The following is a 20,487-nucleotide window of genomic DNA, read 5'->3' on the forward strand; positions in this document are numbered from 1 at the left end:
AGGGTGATGTGTGGGGTGTACAGAGGGGTGTGGGGTGTTCAGGGTGATGTGTGGGGTGTACAGAGGGGTGTGGGGTGTTCAGGGTGACCTATGAGATGTACAAAGGTGACAGGGGGCGTGGTTGGCAGGGAGGGCGGTGTGCAATGATTGGAAGCAATGGTGTGCTCTCCCGAGTGGGCGTGTCAGGCTGTGTACCGTTGCCAGGCAGCGTTGCTACGCAGGTTCCCCGCCCCCTGCCTCCACGTGGGACCTGCCATGCTTTCCTCGCTGGGTCTCGCGCGAGGATGACGTCACGGGCCTCCGTCCGGAGAGTGTGAGGAGCCCGGGGGTGGGCGGAACATGGAGCACCCAGAAGAGGGGGGGAGGCCGTACAGCTCCAGGGAGATGACCCGACTGCAGGAAGAGCAGAACAAGGTAACCCGGGGGGAGGCGGGGCCAGGCTGAGTGCACAGCACGTGACAGGACAGCCAGAGACAGAGTGACAACCTCGAGGACTACAAGTCCCAGCTCACCGTGCCCGGAGTACCGCCATTCCCAATATTCTGGGTACTTTTATCCCATCATGCAAAGCCCAAAGTAGTATTTCCCCCAATACCTGGAGTACCAACATTGCCAAATACTTTGAGTACCGCCGTTACCAGCACACAATACTCAGAGAACCGCTACCCCCAATACCTGGAGTACCGCCGTTCCCAGCATGCAGTGCCCGGAGTACCGCCGTTCCCAGCATGCAGTGCCTGATATACCGCCGTTCCCAGCATGCAGTGCCTGATATACCGCCGTTCCCAGCATGCAGTGCCCGGAGTACCGCCGTTCCCAGCATGCAGTGTTCGGAGTACCGCCGTTCCCAGCATGCAGTGCCTGATATACCGCCGTTCCCAGCATGCAGTGCCCGGAGTACCGCCGCTCCCAGCATGCAGTGCCTGATATACCGCCGCTCCCAGCATGCATTGCTCAGAGTACCGCCCTTCCTAGCATGCAGTACCTGGAGAATCGACATTCCCAGCGTGCAGTGTTCGGAGTACCGTCATTCCCAGCATGCATTGCTCAGAGTACCGCCCTTCCTAGCATGCGGTACCTGGAGAATCGACGTTCCCAGCGTGCAGTGCTCGGAGTACTTCCTTTCCCAGCGTGCAGTGTTCAGAGAGTACCACCCTTCTAAGCATGCAGTGCTCAGAGTACCGCCGTTCCCACCATGCAATGCATGGAGTACCGCTATTCCCAATTCCTGGAGTTAGGCTTCATTGCAGTCTGCTCTGTGACTTCAGAGTTTCTTTGACCCGACTTCACACTGTATGGATCTAAGTTGCAGCAAAGTAGTGAACGCACCTTTTCAAAATCGCCGTGATGTTAAGTCCAATTTGAATGGAGTGCTATTGAAAAGCTGTCATGTGACTTGTCCTGTCCAGAGTCACATGACTATTGTGAATGGAGCCAGCGCAGGGACACAGTTTGGTCCCTGGATGCACACCGTCAGTGTTCGGGGACCCACAAGCCCTCCCACCCACACAGCTGTCAGATTGGGATCAACAACTGTGCTAGTTCAGCTGCTGTGTCGTGATTGACAGGAATGGTCCTGCCTGCATTGGGGTGTATGGGGCACTTGTCCATCCCCGGGGGGGGGGATTGGTTACACATAGCTCACACTGGGGCGTACACTTGTATGAAGGAGAGCAAATTCTCTACTACTGTCCAATGAACACACATCTGTCTTGGATACATTGTATCAGAATCCAGGTGATGTCAGAGAACACACTTCTGTCTCGGATACATTGTATCAGAATCCAGGTGATGCCAGAGAACACAGTTCTGTCTTTGATACATTGTATCAGAATCCAGGTGATGTCAGAGAACACACATCTGTGTTGGATACATTGTATCAGAATCCAGGTGATGTCAGAGAACACAGTTCTGTCTTGGATACATTGTATCAGAATCCAGGTGATGCCAGAGAACACACTTCTGTCTTGGATACATTGTATCAGAATCCAGGTGATGCCAGAGAACACACTTCTGTCTTGGATACATTGTATCAGAATCCAGGTGATGCCAGAGAACACACTTCTGTCTTGGATACATTGTATCAGAACCCAGGTGATGTCAGAGAACACCGTTCTGTCTTGGATACATTGTATCAGAACCCAGGTGATGTCAGGCAGATCTGTTCCATTGTATCTCTCTTGTCTGTTGGACTGTCAGCTGATCTCTCACTTCCCTCTGCTGACGGGAAGGCGGATGTTTTGGTCATGTTCAGCCAATGTTTCCCCTTTGGCGTGGCGGCGCACATGGCTGTTTGTCGAAGATCATCACGAAGAAGACGTAACCGGTCTGAGCCGGCCCCGGGGGGGGCATTAATAATCTCGCTCTCCGTGTAATCACTGCAGCTGAGCAGATTTGCAGCAAGTAGGCTAATCGCTTCAAGAATACCTGGATCAGATTAGAGGAGGGGGGAGGGGTCCCCGGCTTCTGGGAGCGTTCTTTTCAGGGCGTCCAAATCTAAAACACACGGCCGGCTTCATAGAACAGCTTCGCCGATCGTTCTCACCTCTGTGTGAGGTCACCCTGCCGGGTATTGTATCGTCTGTGTCAGAGCGAGTGATGTCATCCTAAATACGCCTTAAAGCTGAACTCCGAGCATGAAATCGTGTTATTACTCAATAGCCATAAAGGATAGAAAGTCACTTTGTGTGCGCCAAGTGTCTCTGCAAACCCAGATATTACCTTGTAAAAGTAGCAGTGACATCACATTGCTGTACATAGATCAGAGCTGTGGTAGGGATCCAGCACACCCCACCCACTGCAGGGTGCCTGCAGTAAACTATTGAAGGGGGCGGAGACAAGACCAGCCACCTTGAACAAGGAGAGAGAGCAGAGCTGTGGGAGTGGCTCGGCAGGCTCCACCCACTACAGAAAAGTACAGGAGGGGCAAGGACAAGACCAGCCACCTTGCTCAAGGAGAGAGAGCGGATCTGTGGGAGGGGCTAGGCAGGCTCCACCCACTACAGAAACCTATACAAGACCAGCCACCTTGCACAAGGAGAGAGAACAAGCAGAGTTGTGGGAGTGGCTCAGCAGGCCCACCCACTACGGAAAAGTACAGGAGGGGGCAGGGACAAGACCAGCCATCTTGCACGAGGAGAGAGGGAGCAGAGCCATGGGAGTGGCCAGGCAGGCCCACCCACTACAGTACGGTACAGGAAGGGGGCGGAGATAAGACCAGCAACCCTGCACAAAAGAGCGCGAGCCATGCTGTGGGAGTGACAGGCTCCACCCACTACAGAAAACTATAGGAAGGGGTGGAGACAAGACCAACCACCCTGCACAAGGAGAGAGAGCAGAGCTGTGGGAGTGGCTCAGCAGGCTCCACCCACTACAGAAAACTATAGGAAGGGGTAGAGACAAGACCAACCACCCTGCGCAAGGAGAGAGCAGAGCTGTGGGAGGGGCTCGGCAGGCTCCACCCACTACAGAAAACTATAGGAAGGGGTGGAGACAAGACCACCCTGCACAAGGAGAGGCAGAGCTGCGGGAGTGGCTCAGCAGGCTCCACCCACTACAGAAAAGTACAGGAGGGGGCAGGGACAAGACCAGCAACCTTGCACGAGGAGAGAGAGCAGAGCTGTGGGAGGGGCTCGGCCAGCCCACCCACTACAGAAAACTACAGGAGTGGGTGGAGACCAGACCAGTCTCCCTACACAGGGAGAGACAGCAGCAGTGAGCGGTCTTTATTACAGGAAGTCTCACACTGGATTACTTCACAGATCTGGAAGAAATACACAAATCACACCGAGATTTAAGAATACACGAGGAATGGATTTAGGCTCCATTCACATTTTTGCGATTTGTCATGAGATTTTACGTGTCCAAAGTCCCATGACAAGTGGAAGCCGTTCAAATCTATGCAACTTAAAGTCACAGCTACTTGAAAAAAGGTTTCTGAAGTACTTTTGATGCAACTTGACTGCCATAGATTGCAATGTAAACTCTCAAAAGTCTCCTGAAAGTCGCATCCCAATGTTATCAATGCTACAGTTGTGCAACAGTCAAAGCCCAGATCAACAGCAAAGTCGCATTGAAAATCGCATGACTTTAGGAGTTGCATAAGTGTGAATTGAGCCTTAGACAATATTTGCTGATATAGGGGGGGGGGTGACACCTACACATCAATGGATGGCTGAGGTGTCTGTGCTGAAAGTGCCCTCCCAGTACAGGGACCGAGCTGTCATAGATAGCTCTCTGTCTCTAGTGATTTTTTTTGGGGCTGATGGGATAGGCTCCTGATTACATGACAGCCAATCACAGTGGCCATTGATCGAAAAGTCCCCTTCCCCCACAGGGCATTTACCACTTCCTCGTAAAGGATGTACCCCTACTCCCTCTGGTATAGTGGTTATACAGTATTCTTCTTTTCATCCCGGGGTCCCCTTTACTGTAAAAGCCATCTTAGCGGATAAACGTCTGGATTGCTTTTACATGGGGGGGGACAGGCGGCTCTCTCGTCCCTCCAGGAGACCCGAGTGTTCAGTCTTCCAGAAGCACATTTGCCAGGTCAGGCACTGATGTCGGGGGAGGAGGCCTGGCTCGCAGTCTCCGCTCTAATTCATCCCAAAGGTGTTCTATGGGGTTGAGGTCAGGACTCTGTGCAGGACAGTCAAGTTCCTCCACCCCAAACTGGCTCCTCCATGTCTTTATGGACCTTGCTTTGTGCACTGGTGTGCAGTCATGTTGGAACAGGAAGGGGCCATCCCCAAACTCTTCCCACAAAGTTGGGGGCATGAAATTTTCCAAAATGTCGCCTTAAGAGTTCCCTTCACTGGAACTAGGGGGCCAAGCCCAACCCCTGAAAAACAACCCCTCACCATAACCCCCTCCACCAAACTTTACACTTGGCACAATGCAGTCAGGCAAGTACCGTTCTCCTGGAAACATACAAACCCAGACACATCCACTGGATTGCCAGACAGAGAAGCGTGATTGGTCACTCCAGAGAACACGTCTCCACTGCTCTAGAGTCCAGTGGCAACGTGCTTTACACCACGGCATCCGACGCTTTGCATTGCACTTGGTGATGTAAGGCTTGGATGCAGCTGCTCGGCCATGGAAACCCATTCCATGAAGCTCTCTACGCACTGTTGTTGTGCTCATCTGAAGGCCACACCAAGTTTGGAGGTCTTTAGTAGAGATGAGCGAATCGAACTAGGCGAAGTGGAATTCGTTTCGAAGATCAGGAAAAATTCGATTCGCGCCGAATCCGAAAATTAGCAAACTTCGGATGCACGAATCGAATTTTCCCAAAAATGGCGGCGACGTGTGGCGACGGAGCGGGGATCTCTGGGAAGGCGCGCAGACAAGGCGCGCTGACCCATAATGCATTCATTCATGACATGTGATCGCATTAGCCAGTCAGCAGCCAGCCAGCCAGCACTGTGTAATGGTGGAGCTATAAATTGCGGCCATCTTAGAATTCTCCATTAGCCTCTGGTCATTCAAGAGAGACAGACCTGTCTGTATTAGGGACAGAGTTAGGGCCAGAGAGACTTTAGGGACACAGAATTGTTACTCAGGGACACAGAATTGTTACTCAGGGACACAGAATTGTTACTCAGGGACACAGAATTGTTACTCAGGGACACAGAATCGTTACTCAGGGACACAGAATCGTTACTCAGGGACAGACACAGAATCGTTACTGAGGGACACAGAATCGTTACTGAGGGACACAGAATCGTTACTGAGGGACACAGAATCGTTACTGAGGGACACAGAATCGTTACTGAGGGACACAGAATCGTTACTGAGGGACACAGAATCGTTACTGAGGGACACAGAATCGTTACTGAGGGACACAGAATCGTTACTGAGGGACACAGAATCGTTACTGAGGGACACAGAATCGTTACTGAGGGACACAGAATCGTTACTGAGGGACACAGAATCGTTACTGAGGGACACAGAATCGTTACTCAGGGACACAGAATCGTTACTGAGGGACACAGAATCGTTACTGAGGGACACAGAATCGTTACTGAGGGACACAGAATCGTTACTCAGGGACACAGAATCGTTACTCAGGGACACAGAATCGTTACTCAGGGACACAGAATCGTTACTCAGGGACACAGAATCGTTACTGAGGGACACAGAATCGTTACTCGGGGACACAGAATCGTTACTCGGGGACACAGAATCGTTACTCGGGGACACAGAATCGTTACTCGGGGACACAGAATCATTACTCGGGGACACAGAATCATTACTCGGGGACAGACACAGAATCGTTACTCGGGGACAGACACAGAATCGTTACTCGGGGACAGACACAGAATCGTTACTCGGGGACAGACACAGAATCGTTACTCGGGGACAGACACAGAATCGTTACTCGGGGACAGACACAGAATCGTTACTCGGGGACAGACACAGAATCGTTACTCGGGGACAGACACAGAATCGTTACTCGGGGACAGACACAGAATCGTTACTCGGGGACAGACACAGAATCGTTACTCGGGGACAGACACAGAATCGTTACTCGGGGACAGACACAGAATCGTTACTCGGGGACAGACACAGAATCGTTACTCGGGGACAGACACAGAATCGTTACTCGGGGACACAGAATCGTTACTGAGGGGACACAGAATCGTTACTGAGGGGACACAGAATCGTTACTGAGGGGACACAGAATCGTTACTGAGGGGACACAGAATCGTTACTCGGGGACACAGAATCGTTACTCGGGGACACAGAATCGTTACTCGGGGACACAGAATCGTTACTCGGGGACACAGAATCGTTACTCGGGGACACAGAATCGTTACTTTCTGCTTCACAACCACTATTGAATTAAAGAGTATGTCAGACAACACGCAGAGGAGTGGCAGAGGAGGCAATGTTTCAGGAGTGAGCAGACGTGGCAGCAGAGGAAGGGGTCGAGGCAGCACTAGTCGCAGCCAGAGGCCAGTGCTCCCGGTGTCATCCAGCGGTCGTGTCTCCACCGACAACCCTGCCGTCATCGATTGGTTGGCTCGGTCGTCTTCCTCTTCCCAGGTCACCTCTGACACCTACAGCCAACGGTCGGTGGGTACGTCAGACACAACCGTTAGTTGGCATGGCCCGGGAGCAAGCCCACTGAAATCACGTGTCCTCTACCTGCCCCTGTCCTTTGGTGTTCCCTCACCAAGCGAAGTATCGCATGCTGTGGGCTCAGCCCCACTGTACAGTGAGGAAGAGCTAACAGAGGGCGGTCAGGAATGGGGGGGAGACATCCGCCTCTTCAGCAGCCAGGCGAAGAAGTACTGGCGAGGAGAGTGGCTTGGTAGCCGGTCTAGAGACAGGTCTGTCTCCTGACCCACACGCAGCCGAGGGGGCTAGTAGTGAGGCGGAGACCCTAATTGATGATGATGAGGCTGATCGCACTTGGCAGCCTCGTCGTCATCAGGCTATTGCTTCCGCATCATCAGGAGAAGAGGGTGGCAGCTTGGCAGCGAGCAAAACAGTCGGTGGGTTGCCCAGGAGGCAGCAGGGTCGCAGCAGTGTCAGTGGAGCCAAACGGCCACGGAGTACAGCACCAGCTCCACTGCAGCCTACCACCACGGCCAGTAGTGGTGCCGGTGTGCACGGAGGAAGCAGCAGTCAGCCAGTGAGGAGTAGCGGGGGCAAAGTTTCCTACTCTGCGGTGTGGCAATTTTTCGTCAAGCCGCCCGAGGAAGTAAACGTAGCCGTATGTCGACTATGTGGCCAGAAAGTCAAGCGTGGCCAGGGGGCCCATGTTGGGACTACAGCGTTGCGTCAGCATATGCAGCGTCGCCATTTGGTGGCCTGGGAAAACCGTGATAAAGATACGGCGGTTCTGCCTGCCCCAGCCCCCGCTCCATCACCCGCTCCGTTACTTGCTCCGTCAGGCCCGTAATCTGTCATGGGCCCCTGTACCGCCTCCTCATGCTGCTGCCAGGTCCAGAGTGTGTCATGGGTCCCTGTACGGCCTCCCATTGCTGCTGTCTCCATCGCCACACTCTGCCATGTGCCACTTTCAGGTCTCCTCACACTGCTGGTGGGTTCCGTTTTGTCATAGGGTGCTGTATGGCCTCCCATTGCTGCTGCCTCCACCGCCACACTGTGGCTCCACACTCTGGTTTTGGCCCCGTGACTGCCCAAATGAGTGAAGTGTGCGGTGATTCTAAGATCGACGGCACTCATCTGCATGTCATACTGACTGACAGTATTATTTCTCTTCCCCAGCAGACTCCAAGGGCATTTAAATTAAAGGTACAGTGTTCAGCACTAATATAAAGGCTCTCTGAAGCCTAGAAACACCCTTTTTATAAGTTAAATTCGAAGCGAATATATTCGACTCGAATCGAATTTATTCCGCGAATTCGCCAAATCAGCCGAATCGAATTTTTGAATAATTCACTCATCTCTAGTCTTTAGCTATTGACTCTGCAGACAGTTGGCGACTTCTGCGCACTGTGCGCTTCAGCATGCGCTGACCCCGCTCTGTCATGTGACGTGGCCTACCACTTGGTGGCTGAGTTGCTGTTGTTCCCAGTTGCTTCCACTTTGTTATAATCCCACTAACAGTTGAGCGTGGAATATTTAGTAGCCAGGAAATGTCACGGATGGACTTATTGCCCAGGTGACCACCTATCACGGGACCACGCTTGGAGTCACTGAGCTCCTGAGAGCGACCCATTCTTTCACCAATGTTTGTAGAAGCAGTCTGCATGCCTAGGGGCTTGATTGTATACACCTGTGTCCATGGAGGGGATTGGAACACCTGAATCACATGATTTGGAGGGCGGGCCCAATACTTTCAGCAATATAGTGTGTATGTATTTCCTTTTATTTTGTGTACAATTTTTGTATGTTACTTTCTGTAAAAGTTACTTTGTTACTGGATTGTATTCTTTAAATTAATCATTTAAATTCATGATCTTAATTAAAAAGTCAAATATAATACAAATATATATAAAAAAAAATATATAAAAAAAAAACCGAACTGCCCGTTTCTGTATTCAGCCAAGTGCGTCCTGAATTTTGGGTTTCTGTACAGAATTTTCATTTTGGTGCACCACAAGTGATAACCTTCTCTCTCTATCCAAAATGGGGAAAAAAAGAAAAGGTTTGTCTCTTTACCAGAAATTTTAATATTGTTTCTGTATACGGAAGTATGATGATGTGTTCCTCCAAGCAGGGGCGGACTGACCATTTGGAAACTCTGGCACTGCCCGAGGGCCCGGGGTCAGTAAGGGGCCCCATGAGATGTCCCTGGTACCTTTTTCATCGGCTTTTTTGAGTTTGGGCAAGGACACAGGGGCCCCATGATCCCCTAATGCCCGGGGGCCCCATGAGTTGTCAGTCCGCCCCTGCCTCCAAGTATAATAAGTCAGAGGCTATGCGGCACTGTGGTGGTGTACAATGCTGTAGACCACTTTATATAGGTGGACTTTCCTGTAAAAAATATTGTTTCAGAGGTTCAGCAAATATGTCATCGCAGTGTTTGTCACACTGACCGCCACACTGATCACCACACTGGTCGCCACACTGATCACCACAATGGTCGCCACACTGATCGCCACAATGGTCGCCACACTGATCGCCACAATGGTCGCCACACTGATCACCACAATGGTCGCCACACTGATCACCACAATGGTCGCCACACTGATCGCCACACTGATCACCACAATGGTCGCCACACTGATCGCCACAATGGTCGCCACACTGGTCGCCACACTGGTCGCCACACTGATCACCACAGTGGTCGCCACACTGATCACCACACTGATCACCACAATGGTCGCCACACTGATCACCACAATAGTCGCCACACTGATCGCCACACTGATCGCCACAATAGTCGCCACACTGATCGCCACACTGATCACCACAATAGTCGCCACACTGGTCGCCACACTGATCACCACAATGGTCGCCACACTGATCACCACAATGGTCGCCACACTGATCACCACAATGGTCGCCACACTGATCGCCACAATGGTCGCCAAACTGATCGCCACACTGGTGCAGTAGTTGTATGTATTAATTACAGCCTAGAAAACACAGAAAACACAAATGTTGTGTTAATTTGTACATTTTAGCACAATCCTTTTTTTTTTTTTTTTTCCTGCCGGAGGAAGGTATACGTTTTTAATTTTTTTTCCCCCGATACACACGCAGCCAGGTTCTATTTCGAGAGAAACATATTGAAGCGACAGTTTAATTATTCCTCTCCCACCATCGGTGTATCAGCCAGGAGATAAAATTAATTCACAGATTAGATTTAGACATGACTTGAGAAATGCTAATACATCATTACCGGAACGCGTTTTATTTTCTGTGCAAATGAAAACACGTATTCAACAGAAGCTCAAAAAACTTCGCTAAATAAGACGGGCGGATTACCAGACAAATTCGCTCCTTTTACGCTTTAAGGGCCCGTTTAGCCTAGTTGTTGAGGGGGGAGGTCGGTAAAAATACGTGGTTGGGTTGCATTTTTAACCTCCCTACCTTTAGGCTGCAAAGACAGCGCATGGGGCGGGGGGGGTGTACACATGCCACAGCCACGGTGATTTGCAACTATGACAAGAATGTACCCCCCCCCCCCCCTTGATTTTGAAAAGCGATCTATTCAGGGTAATGGGGTTGCATTGCAACAGTGGGAGCTTTTATGGGTTAAAATGGGCAACATGCTAGCTCCTCGCTGCCTGCAGTCTACACGGTTGTGGTGCGGTGGGTTGGGCTTTTAGGGGTTCAAATAGGTGGGAAGGAGGCAACCTATGGCTTCCTCACCCCCTGAAATGTACGCGGTTGCAGCACGGCGATGTGGGCTTCTAGGGTTCATGTACACTGCAGCTGATAAACTCACGTTTAGGAACTGTTTAGCGTTTTTTTTCAGCAGCCCCTGAACTCTCCCTAATGTTCTCCTATGTGTCCGTGTACACATCGTCCTTTACAGGGAGTTGAGTTTACAGTTGTTTTTTTTTTTTTAATGCAACAAACTTGCGTTCAGACGTTGATTTTATCAGCGTTATAAACGCGTCTAAACGCGACAAATTGCATTTATAAGCGTTTGCAATTTTTTTGTTAACTCTTCCGGTTCCCAATGCTGTCCAGAGCCTTTTTTCATCATGAAAAATGCATGCAAAGAGTTTTCAAGGTGCTCAGATGGGCAAAACACTGAACACAGGATGTTCCTACCAAGCTTGTCACACATTGTAAGGACCAATTCACACCTCAGACCTCTCCCACCCTTGGAAACAAAATATATGTTTGTGACCATTCACACCTCAGACCTCTCCCACCCTTGGAAACAAAATATATGTTTGTGACCATTCACACCTCAAATTCCTCATGAAGACCCCCTGCCAGGTGACCTTAACCTCCTTAGCGGAGTTCCAAAGTGTAGCTCGGGGTAAAATTTCAATACCAAGAGCGGTAACCCCGAGCTACACTCGGGCTTACCATGCGGCGTTGCTCTGGGAGTCCCTGCAGCACTTACCTTGTCCTTCGCTCCCGCGATGTGTCCCCTGCAGCGTCCCCGGCCATCTCCTCTGGCTGATGCCGGCATCCGGCTTCCGTGTTCCGGTCCCTGTGACGTCGGGAAGTACGGGCGCCGGAACTGGTGGGAAATTTGAAATTTTTAAAAAATGTCATTTTTGCTGTCATTACTGTATCAAACCATTTCACATACATTGTGTCCCGAGTGCTTTGTCCGGCGCCCTGCCTGCATTTTTACTGTTCTTTCTGCCTGGAAACTGAGAAACGTCCATGGCGTCCAAAAAGCGTCCCTTTAGGTCAGACGCGGTTTTAGACCGGCTAGAGAACAGCGATAGTAAATCAGAACCACTTGCAGAATTGAGTGATAATGATTGGTGGGGGAAATTCCTCATCAGACACTGAAAACGATTTTGCGACTTTGCTCAGCGATGTGCGAACTTGGCGCTATATTTCACATTTCAGTGTTTTTGGTTTGATTATATTATTGAATTACATTTATTATTATTATATTATTATTTTTTATGATTTATTAAATTATAATTTATGATTTCGGGTTTCAAATTTTATCATCCCCGGGATGTTTACTAGACTCTTGTTCGGACAGATTTCAGTGAGTTATTCCTAAAAATTACAGGCCGACAATAAAAAAACTACATATTTCCATGCAAAAAAATGGTACCGCTTTCAGCACAAAAAATCGGAAAGAATCATACTGCCGAGGAGGTTAAAGACTCCCTCCACCAGACACCTTTCCCACCCTTGGAAACAAAAGAAATGTTAATGAGCAACTTACACCTAAGCTAATCTCAACACGTACTGCTGTCTCTGCTTCTACTCTCTGTATTTCTCTGAAACAGTGCAATAGTTAATAACTTACCACTTTTCAGTGTATTCTGGGCATTTGGGAGGTTCTCCTGTGCTTATCTTTAAGAAACGCTTCTAAACGCAAACGCTCATAAATGCGTTAAGCAAACACAGCTAAACAGACGTTTTTGTTAACCTACGTTTTCCAGCAGTCAGTTTCCATCGTTCAGAAACGTCCCGTGTACATGGGGCCTTATGGGGCTAAAACAGGAGACAGTATAACCCCTCCTCACCGCCTGCAATGTATAGTTGTGGCATGGTGGTGCAGGAATTTAGGGGTTGAAACAGGCAGCGGAGAGGCACCTAAAATGTCCTCGCCACCTTTTCAAACACCCGGAAATGGCTGCGTTCACAGCTTTATGGTTCAAAAACTCAAAATACGTTGATGTGCGTTCATTTGTGTGTTAATGCGAACATAATAAAGGGTATACCTGTAAATGGAGTTTATAAAAAAACAAAACAAACAAACATCCATACTCGCCTCTGTCCCACGTCATCGCTAAGCCTGACAACTGAGTGGTTACATGACCACCGATCGCTCCGTTCTCAGTCTTCTGGGTTGGAGAGCAGTGACTGTCAGTTATTGCTCTCCACTCTGCTCCTGCAGCAATCACTGGAGCACAGGGCTGGAGAGGGGGCGGGTGCAGCTGGTCTCAACTGTGTGCTGGATTCAGCTGTCAATCAGGCAGCTGAGTGAATCCCAACAATACTGTCTGAATTCTTCAAGATCCTGGATTGACTGCCATGTCAGCTGACGAGGGGCAATTGCCTGCTGTATGCTGACTCTGTGTCACAGGAGAGCAAAAGTACAGTCATGGCCAAAAATATTGCCCCCCCCCCCCCCCCGCATTTGTCAGATAATGCACCACTTCACCCAGAAAATCATTGCAGTTACAAATGTTTCGGCATTCTCATGTTAATTTCTTTTGTTTGTATTGGTGTGACACAAAAAAAGTGGAGAAACAAAAAGCCAAATCTGACATATTCCACCCAAAACCCCAAAATGGACTGGACAAAATTATTGGCACCCTCAATGTAATATTTGGTAGCACACCCCTTGGAAAAAATAACTGAAATCAATGGCTTCCTGTAACCATCGATGAGTTTCTTCCACCTCTCTACTGGAATTTTGGATCGCTCTTCTTCCACCAATGGCTCCAGGTCTCTCAGATTGGAAGGGTTCCTTTTCCCAACTGCTGAGAGATCAATCCACAGGAGCTCTATGGGATTGAGATCTGGACTCATTGATGGCCAGTTCAGCGCTTTGTCTTGAACCGTTTCTGGGGGCTTTTTGACATGAGCTTTGGGTCATTGTCCTGCTGGAAGACCCATGACCTCTGATGGAGACCCAACTTTCTGACACCGGGCCCTACATTGCACCCCAGAATTCTTTGGTAGTCTTCAGATTTCATAATGCTGTGCACACAGTCCAGACATCCAGTGCCTGAAGCAGTCCCACTGTATGTAGGAACATAGCCTCCCTGTCTTGGTCCCACTGTATGTAGGAACATAGCCACCCTGTTTTGGTCCCACTGTATGTAGGAACGTAGCCACCCTGTCCTGGTCCCACTGTATGTAGGAACGTAGCCACCCTGTCCTGGTCCCACTGTATGTAGGAACGTAGCCACCCTGTCCTGGTCCCACTGTATGTAGGAACGTAGCCACCCTGTCCTGGTCCCACTGTATGTAGGAACGTAGCCACCCTGTCTTGGTCCCACTGTATGTAGGAACGTAGCCACCCTGTCCTGGTCCCACTGTATGTAGGAACGTAGCCACCCTGTCTCGGTCCCACTGTATGTAGGAACGTAGCCACCCTGTCTCAGTCCCACTGTATGTAGGAACGTAGCCACCCTGTCTCAGTCCCACTGTATGTAGGAACGTAGCCACCCTGTCTCGGTCCCACTGTATGTAGGAACGTAGCCACCCTGTCTCAGTCCCACTGTATGTAGGAACGTAGCCACCCTGTCTCGGTCCCACTGTATGTAGGAATGTAGCCACCCTATCTTGGTCCCACTGTATGTAGGAACGTAGCCACCCTGTCTTGGTCCCACTGTATGTAGGAACGTAGCCACCCTGTCTTGGTCCCACTGTATGTAGGAATGTAGTCACCCTGTCTTGGTCCCACTGTATGTAGGAACGTAGCCACCCTGTCTCGGTCCCACTGTATGTAGGAACATAGCCACCCTGTCTTGGTCCCACTGTATGTAGGAACGTAGCCACCCTGTCTTGGTCCCACTGTATGTAGGAATGTAGTCACCCTGTCTTGGTCCCACTGTATGTAGGAATGTAGTCACCCTGTCTTGGTCCCACTGTATGTAGGAACGTAGCCACCCTGTCTTGGTCCCACTGTATGTAGGAATGTAGTCACCCTGTCTTGGTCCCACTGTATGTAGGAACGTAGCCACCCTGTCTCGGTCCCACTGTATGTAGGAATGTAGTCACCGTCTTGAGTCATTGGGTCATTGAGTAGCAGGTGTGTGTGGATTATTCTTCTGGAAATCGTTTTGTGTTACTTTAAGAATGAACGGCACCACAGCACCCCAACCAGCAGCACACGCGTTCTGTTAACATGCATGCTCCTGTAGCACAAAGGTGGGAGCGCAGCTTTCGTTTGGTAAAAGCTGGGTTTGCAGTAAACAACTGCTATGTATTTTTTTTTTTTCAGAAAGTCCTGTTATCATTTTAGTGTTTCTCCTCCAGTCTCTTTCAGCCACTTCCTGTCTGTATGAACACATTCCATCATTAGCGGCACATCATTCCTCTGGGCCGGCTTCCTGGTGACAATGAGACCCATGTTTGGGCAATGTGTGTCAGCACCTCCACTTGTAGGAGGCTTGACTGAATGGGTGACAACACAGGAGTTTATTTAGGAGACCGTAGTCACCCTATCTATATCAGGAAATGCCTGAACAACAACCTTCGTGGCGGGATCGCCAGATATTATGTAATTCATCAGCAGATTAAAAACCGTTGTGGTGGGGGTACGGAACCATCTTTGTTTAGGCATCCTTCAGGGTCTCCATCTACTTCCTGGACTGAGATACCGGTTCAGGAAATACACGGCCAGATAAATCCTGGTGCCTGTGCATTTCTTGGCTGTATTCACAAATGTCTGACAGAAATCAGCCCCTGTAGATGGGGAACACGGGCAACTGATACTTCCAGGAGTGTCAGGTTTCAAATGTCTGGCACAGATCAGCCCCTTGCTGCTACTCCTCGCCTTGTGACTTGCTACAAAGTTACAATGTACAGTCTGATCACCGGGGATGGGGGGACTGAGGAAATGTTTCCTCCTGCCTGCAGCAGACTGATGACATCATCCCAGCCTAGGCAAAGTCACTGGACTGGAGACAGTTTTAATGATACAAAGTGGAACTTTTTGAAAATAAATGATCCTGTTGCTGTATTCTGACACACGTTAGGGATGTATTGATGCTGGGAAAGTTACTATAGGACTTTTTGGCATTTTTTTTTTTTTTTTTTTTTTTAGTGGTCTTTGTTGGGAAATAATGTTCACAAAGGGTTGAGGGGTTTGTTGTTTATTCAATTTTCTTTCTGCAGTGTTGGCAAGTTTCACTTCCTGCACTTAGAATATTGAATGTAGGTTTGTGAAAACCTCATCTCCAGCCGGAGTGACCCCCGAGGTCTTGCGTCAGCCCTCCCCTCCCCCCCCCCCTTCTCTGTTCACCCGTGCTGGCCTGGCTTTGCCCTTGACTTTGCTATAGGAATAGCAGCTTGCATCATTTATTATACACACTTGCATCAGTCACATGACACTCCCAGCTGTTTGTTTACTCTACTGCCATCCAGAGGATATTTAGGGGAACTGTCAGTGGACCGTGTCTGGCTTCTATAGGCCAGTGGAATTCACACCCCCTCTGCATGTGCATACTCCATGTACATGAGCCAGACAGACCTTGTGCTTGCTGTGTTTATTTATGCAGAACGACGTCATGGAATGACTTAGAACTGGTTTTTATAGTTCCTTGTTGCACGTCTGGTAAAAACATAAAAACATAGGTCAGAAGACGTGCCAGATAGAACAGTAGACAACAATGTAATAGTAGTAGTGCTGTGGATCATAAATAAATGGCATTTGTCTCTCCCAAGAATATTCATTTAATTATAATAAATTATTTATTCTCTAAATATATGCATTTGTTTTAGTGTGTATATATATATATATATATATATATATATATATATATATATATATAAATGTATAATTTATTTTTTTTAAAACATATTTTCCTTATTTTTATTTGTTTTAACATTTGAACATATTTTCTTTATTTTTGTCCTATTTTTCTTGTACATATTTTCCTTTTTTTTTTTTAATCTTTTTTTATATATTTCTTATTTTTATCCTTTTTTAATTTGTTTTAACATATTTTCTTTATTTTTTTCCATCCTATTTTTTTTACATATTTTCCTTTTTTATCCTTTTTATGATTTGTATTAACATTTTCTTTTTTATTCTATTTTCTTTTACATTTTTTTCCTTTTTTTTATCTATCTATCTATCTATCTATCTATCTATCTATCTATCTATCTATCTATCTATCTATCTATCTATCTATCCCTTATTTTTATCCTTTAACATTTTCTTTTAAAATTTTCCTTATTTTTTATCCTATGTTTCTTTTACATATTTTCCTTTTTTTTTCTTTTTTTCTATATATTCTTTTTATCCTTTTTTTTATTTGTTTTACATATTTGCTTTATATTTTATACTATTTTTTTTTTTTTTACATATTTTCCTTATTTTTTTCCTTTTTTTTTTTGTTTCTTTGTTTTTAGTTTTATTTTTTATTTAATTTAATTTTTTTATATTTTATGCATCCTACTTGCAGTCCAGTGTTGGCTGCTGTCATTGCTCAGGTTGGGCTTTATGACAGTGCAGCCCAACAATGCAACAGTCCCACAGCTACATTCATGACCAAAAATATCGGCACACCTGCTAATAGGAAGTCAGATCACAACAGCACGCTATGTAGTGGCTACTTCAGTTTTTTCACCCGTTTACATCCGTTTTTGGTCTGTTTACATCCTTTGACATCCGTTTTTTCTTTTTTTTTTTTGCGGAAGAAAAATAGGGTTTTCTTCCATTTAAAAAACCAGATGTTAACTGATTTGGCTCTGAGGAAGAGCTACAACCTTGAAACGCGTCAGACATCAGCTATCCAGAGGTCTACAGTCCCCCCACCAGACCACCTTCAGGGGATTTTGGACCACACTGCATCCCTTGTGACATGCTTTCCATTTGATTTTATTTCTCTTGTGAGTATAAATAATTTTTCAAAATGTTTTTTTTACATTTTTATTTTTTTTTTATATTATTTTTTTTTAAAACATGCTGTCATCCTAGCAGTACAGTGTTTCACTATAGTGATACTGTAGTACTTGTGGGGGATGATGATTTTTTTTTTTTTTTTACACTGATTGCTTTTACACCCATAAAGGCTGTAAAAGCAATCATTTCTCCTTCTCTCTGGCTGCATTCTTGCAGCCATTGAGAAATACTGTGTGAGCTGTGATTGGTCACAGCTCTTCATATGGTACAAGGCTGTTGTGAATGGCCCTGTACCATGTGATCTCTGTGATCATTCACAGATTTCACACGTAGTAAGCAATGATGTCAGAAGTGACATCTTCCTTACTACTCTTCATGTGATCACTGACCAATCAGTGATCACATGATCGGGACCTTACTCAGAGGTCCCGTACAACGATCGGTGGAGGACACAGCGGGCACCTGATCGCGGTGCTGCGCGCTCCCAGGGAGTACGCACAAGCAAGGAGAGGGGAGGATGTTTATAAACGGCCACCCGCCCCTGCACTGCTCCTGTCTGGCCTATGTATATAAACAACCGGACGGGAGCAGTGCAGGGGCGGGTGGCCATTTATAAACGTCCTCCCCGCTCCTTGCTTGTGCGTACTCCCTGGGAGCGCGCAGCCCCGCGATCCAGTGGTTAAGCCCAGAGTTTTGGAAAGCTCTAGAGATCCTTGAGCCAAAGATCTGCCGAGCTCCGGCATGATAGAAGAGTGGTGACTAGAATGACATGGCAAGCGGTCGCTTTCATAAAAGCAGCCGGCGCAGCCGGGGCCCCAAAGATTCAATCTGTGTTTTACTTGCGTCAGTGCGGCTTGCAGAAGGAACATATGAAGCGGTGGCATTGGCCCTATCTGTCAAAAAAAATACGCTTCATTTGCATATTTGCTAATTAAAGTAGCTTCTTGGAAACATTAAGTAAAATATCTTCTGTAACCTTTATCACCGCCGTTAATGGATACAGTCTCACAGATCTCATAGACGGCCCTTTAAATAATGTAAATGATTATGAATATGTAACTAGTTAATATGCAGCGGTGAAAAGGATTATCATGTTGAGGTTAATGAATGTGCTGCTCTCGCCTCCGCCGGCTGCACGCATGAGCGGGCTAACGTTTATTACCGTGTGCATGTGCCATGTATGCATGTGTTCATGGAAGAATAGCGGGCGATGTCTGTGCTGAGCCGCTAAGCTGCCCATGTAATCTTCACGCACAGATTATTCGCAGGGCGTTAAAGAGACCCTGTTACCAGAATAGAAAAGTAGAAAAGGTTCCCCCTTTGTACAGTTGCAAGAAAAAGTATGTGAACCCCTTGGGATTACGTGGAGTTTTGCATGAATTGGGCATAAAATGTGCTCTGAACGTCATCTAAGTCACAACAATAGAAGAACACAGTCTGCTGAACATAATACTACACAAACATTAGATGTTGCCATGGTTTAATTGCACATAACATGTAAACATTCACAGTGCAGGGAGGAAAAAGTATGTGAGGCCCTAGCTTAATGACTTCTCCCAGAGCTAATTGGAGCCAGGAGTGAGCCAACCTTGACTCCAATCAGTGTGATGATATTGGATGTGTTGCTGACAGCTGTCCTGCCCTTAAAAAACACACACCTGTTTTGGGTTTACTGGTTTCAAGAAGCACTGTCTGATGTGAACCATGCCTCGCAGAAAAGAGCTCTCAGAAGACCTACGATCAAGAATTGTTGACTTGCATGAAGCTGGAAAGGGTTACAAAAGTATCTCCAAAAGCCTTGATGTTCATGTGTCCACGGTAAGACAGACTGTCTACAAATGGAGAAAGTTTAGCACTGTTGCTACTCTCTCTAGGTGTGGTCGTCCTGTAAAAATGACTGCAAGAGCACAGCGCAGAATGCTGTATGAGGTAAAGAAGAATCCCAGAGTGTCAGCTAAAGACCTACAGAAATCTCTGGCACATGCTAACATTTTTGTTGACACATCTACAATAAGGAAAACATTAAACAAGAATGGAGTACATGGGAGGACACCACGGAGGAAGCCATTGCTGTCCAAAAAGAATATTGCAGCACGTTTGAAGTTTGCAAAGAGCACCTGGATGTTCCACAGCACTACTGGCAAAATATACTGTGGACAGATGAAACCAAGATTGAGTTGTTTGGGAAGAACACACAACACTATGTGTTGAGAAAAAAAGGCACAGCACACCAACATCAAAACCTCATCCCCACTGTGAAACATGGCGGAGGGAGCATCATGGTTTGGGGCTGCTTTGCTGCCTCAGGGCCTAGACGGATTGTTGTCATTGATGGGAAAATTAATTCCAGAGTGTATCAAGACATTTTGCAGGAAAACGTCTGTCCGCCAACTGAAGCTCTGCAGAGGATGGGTGATGCAACAGGACAATGACCCAAAGCATTCAAGTAATTCAACAAAACAATGGCTGCAACAGCACAGAATACGCCTTCTGGAGTGGCCCAGTCAGAATCCTGACCTCAACCCAATTGAAATGCTGTGGCATGACCTTAAGAGAGCGATTCACATCAGACATCCCAAGAATATTGCTACACTGAAACAGTTTTGTGAAGAGGAGTGGTCCAAAATTACTCCAGATCGTTGTGCAGGTCTGATCTGCAACTACAGGAAATGTTTGGTTGAGGTTATTGCTGCCAAAGGAGGGTCAACCAGTTATTAAGTCCAAAGGTTCACATACTTTTTCCTCCCTGCACTGTGAATGTTTACATGTTATGTGCAATTAAACCATGGCAACATCTAATGTTTGTGTAGTATTATGTTCAGCAG

The 20,487-nt window shown here is 47.5% G+C and overlaps 1 protein-coding gene across 1 annotated transcript in view; it reads left to right on the plus strand.

Annotated features, from left to right (window-relative positions):
* The first annotated feature begins 265 nt into the window (after nt 1–265).
* URI1 (URI1 prefoldin like chaperone) overlaps nt 266–20,487 on the plus strand; it is a 150,837-nt gene continuing 130,615 nt past the window's right edge. The window contains exon 1 of the mRNA XM_089663031.1: nt 266–414. Coding sequence (XP_089519157.1) covers nt 340–414 — 75 coding nt within the window. The 5' untranslated portion in view covers nt 266–339. The remainder of the gene's footprint in view (nt 415–20,487) is intronic.

This window comes from Staurois parvus, unplaced genomic scaffold (genome assembly GCF_062004578.1).
Source record: "Staurois parvus isolate SC_StPar_1 unplaced genomic scaffold, SC_StPar_1.0 ptg001614l, whole genome shotgun sequence".
NCBI lineage: Eukaryota > Metazoa > Chordata > Amphibia > Anura > Ranidae > Staurois > Staurois parvus.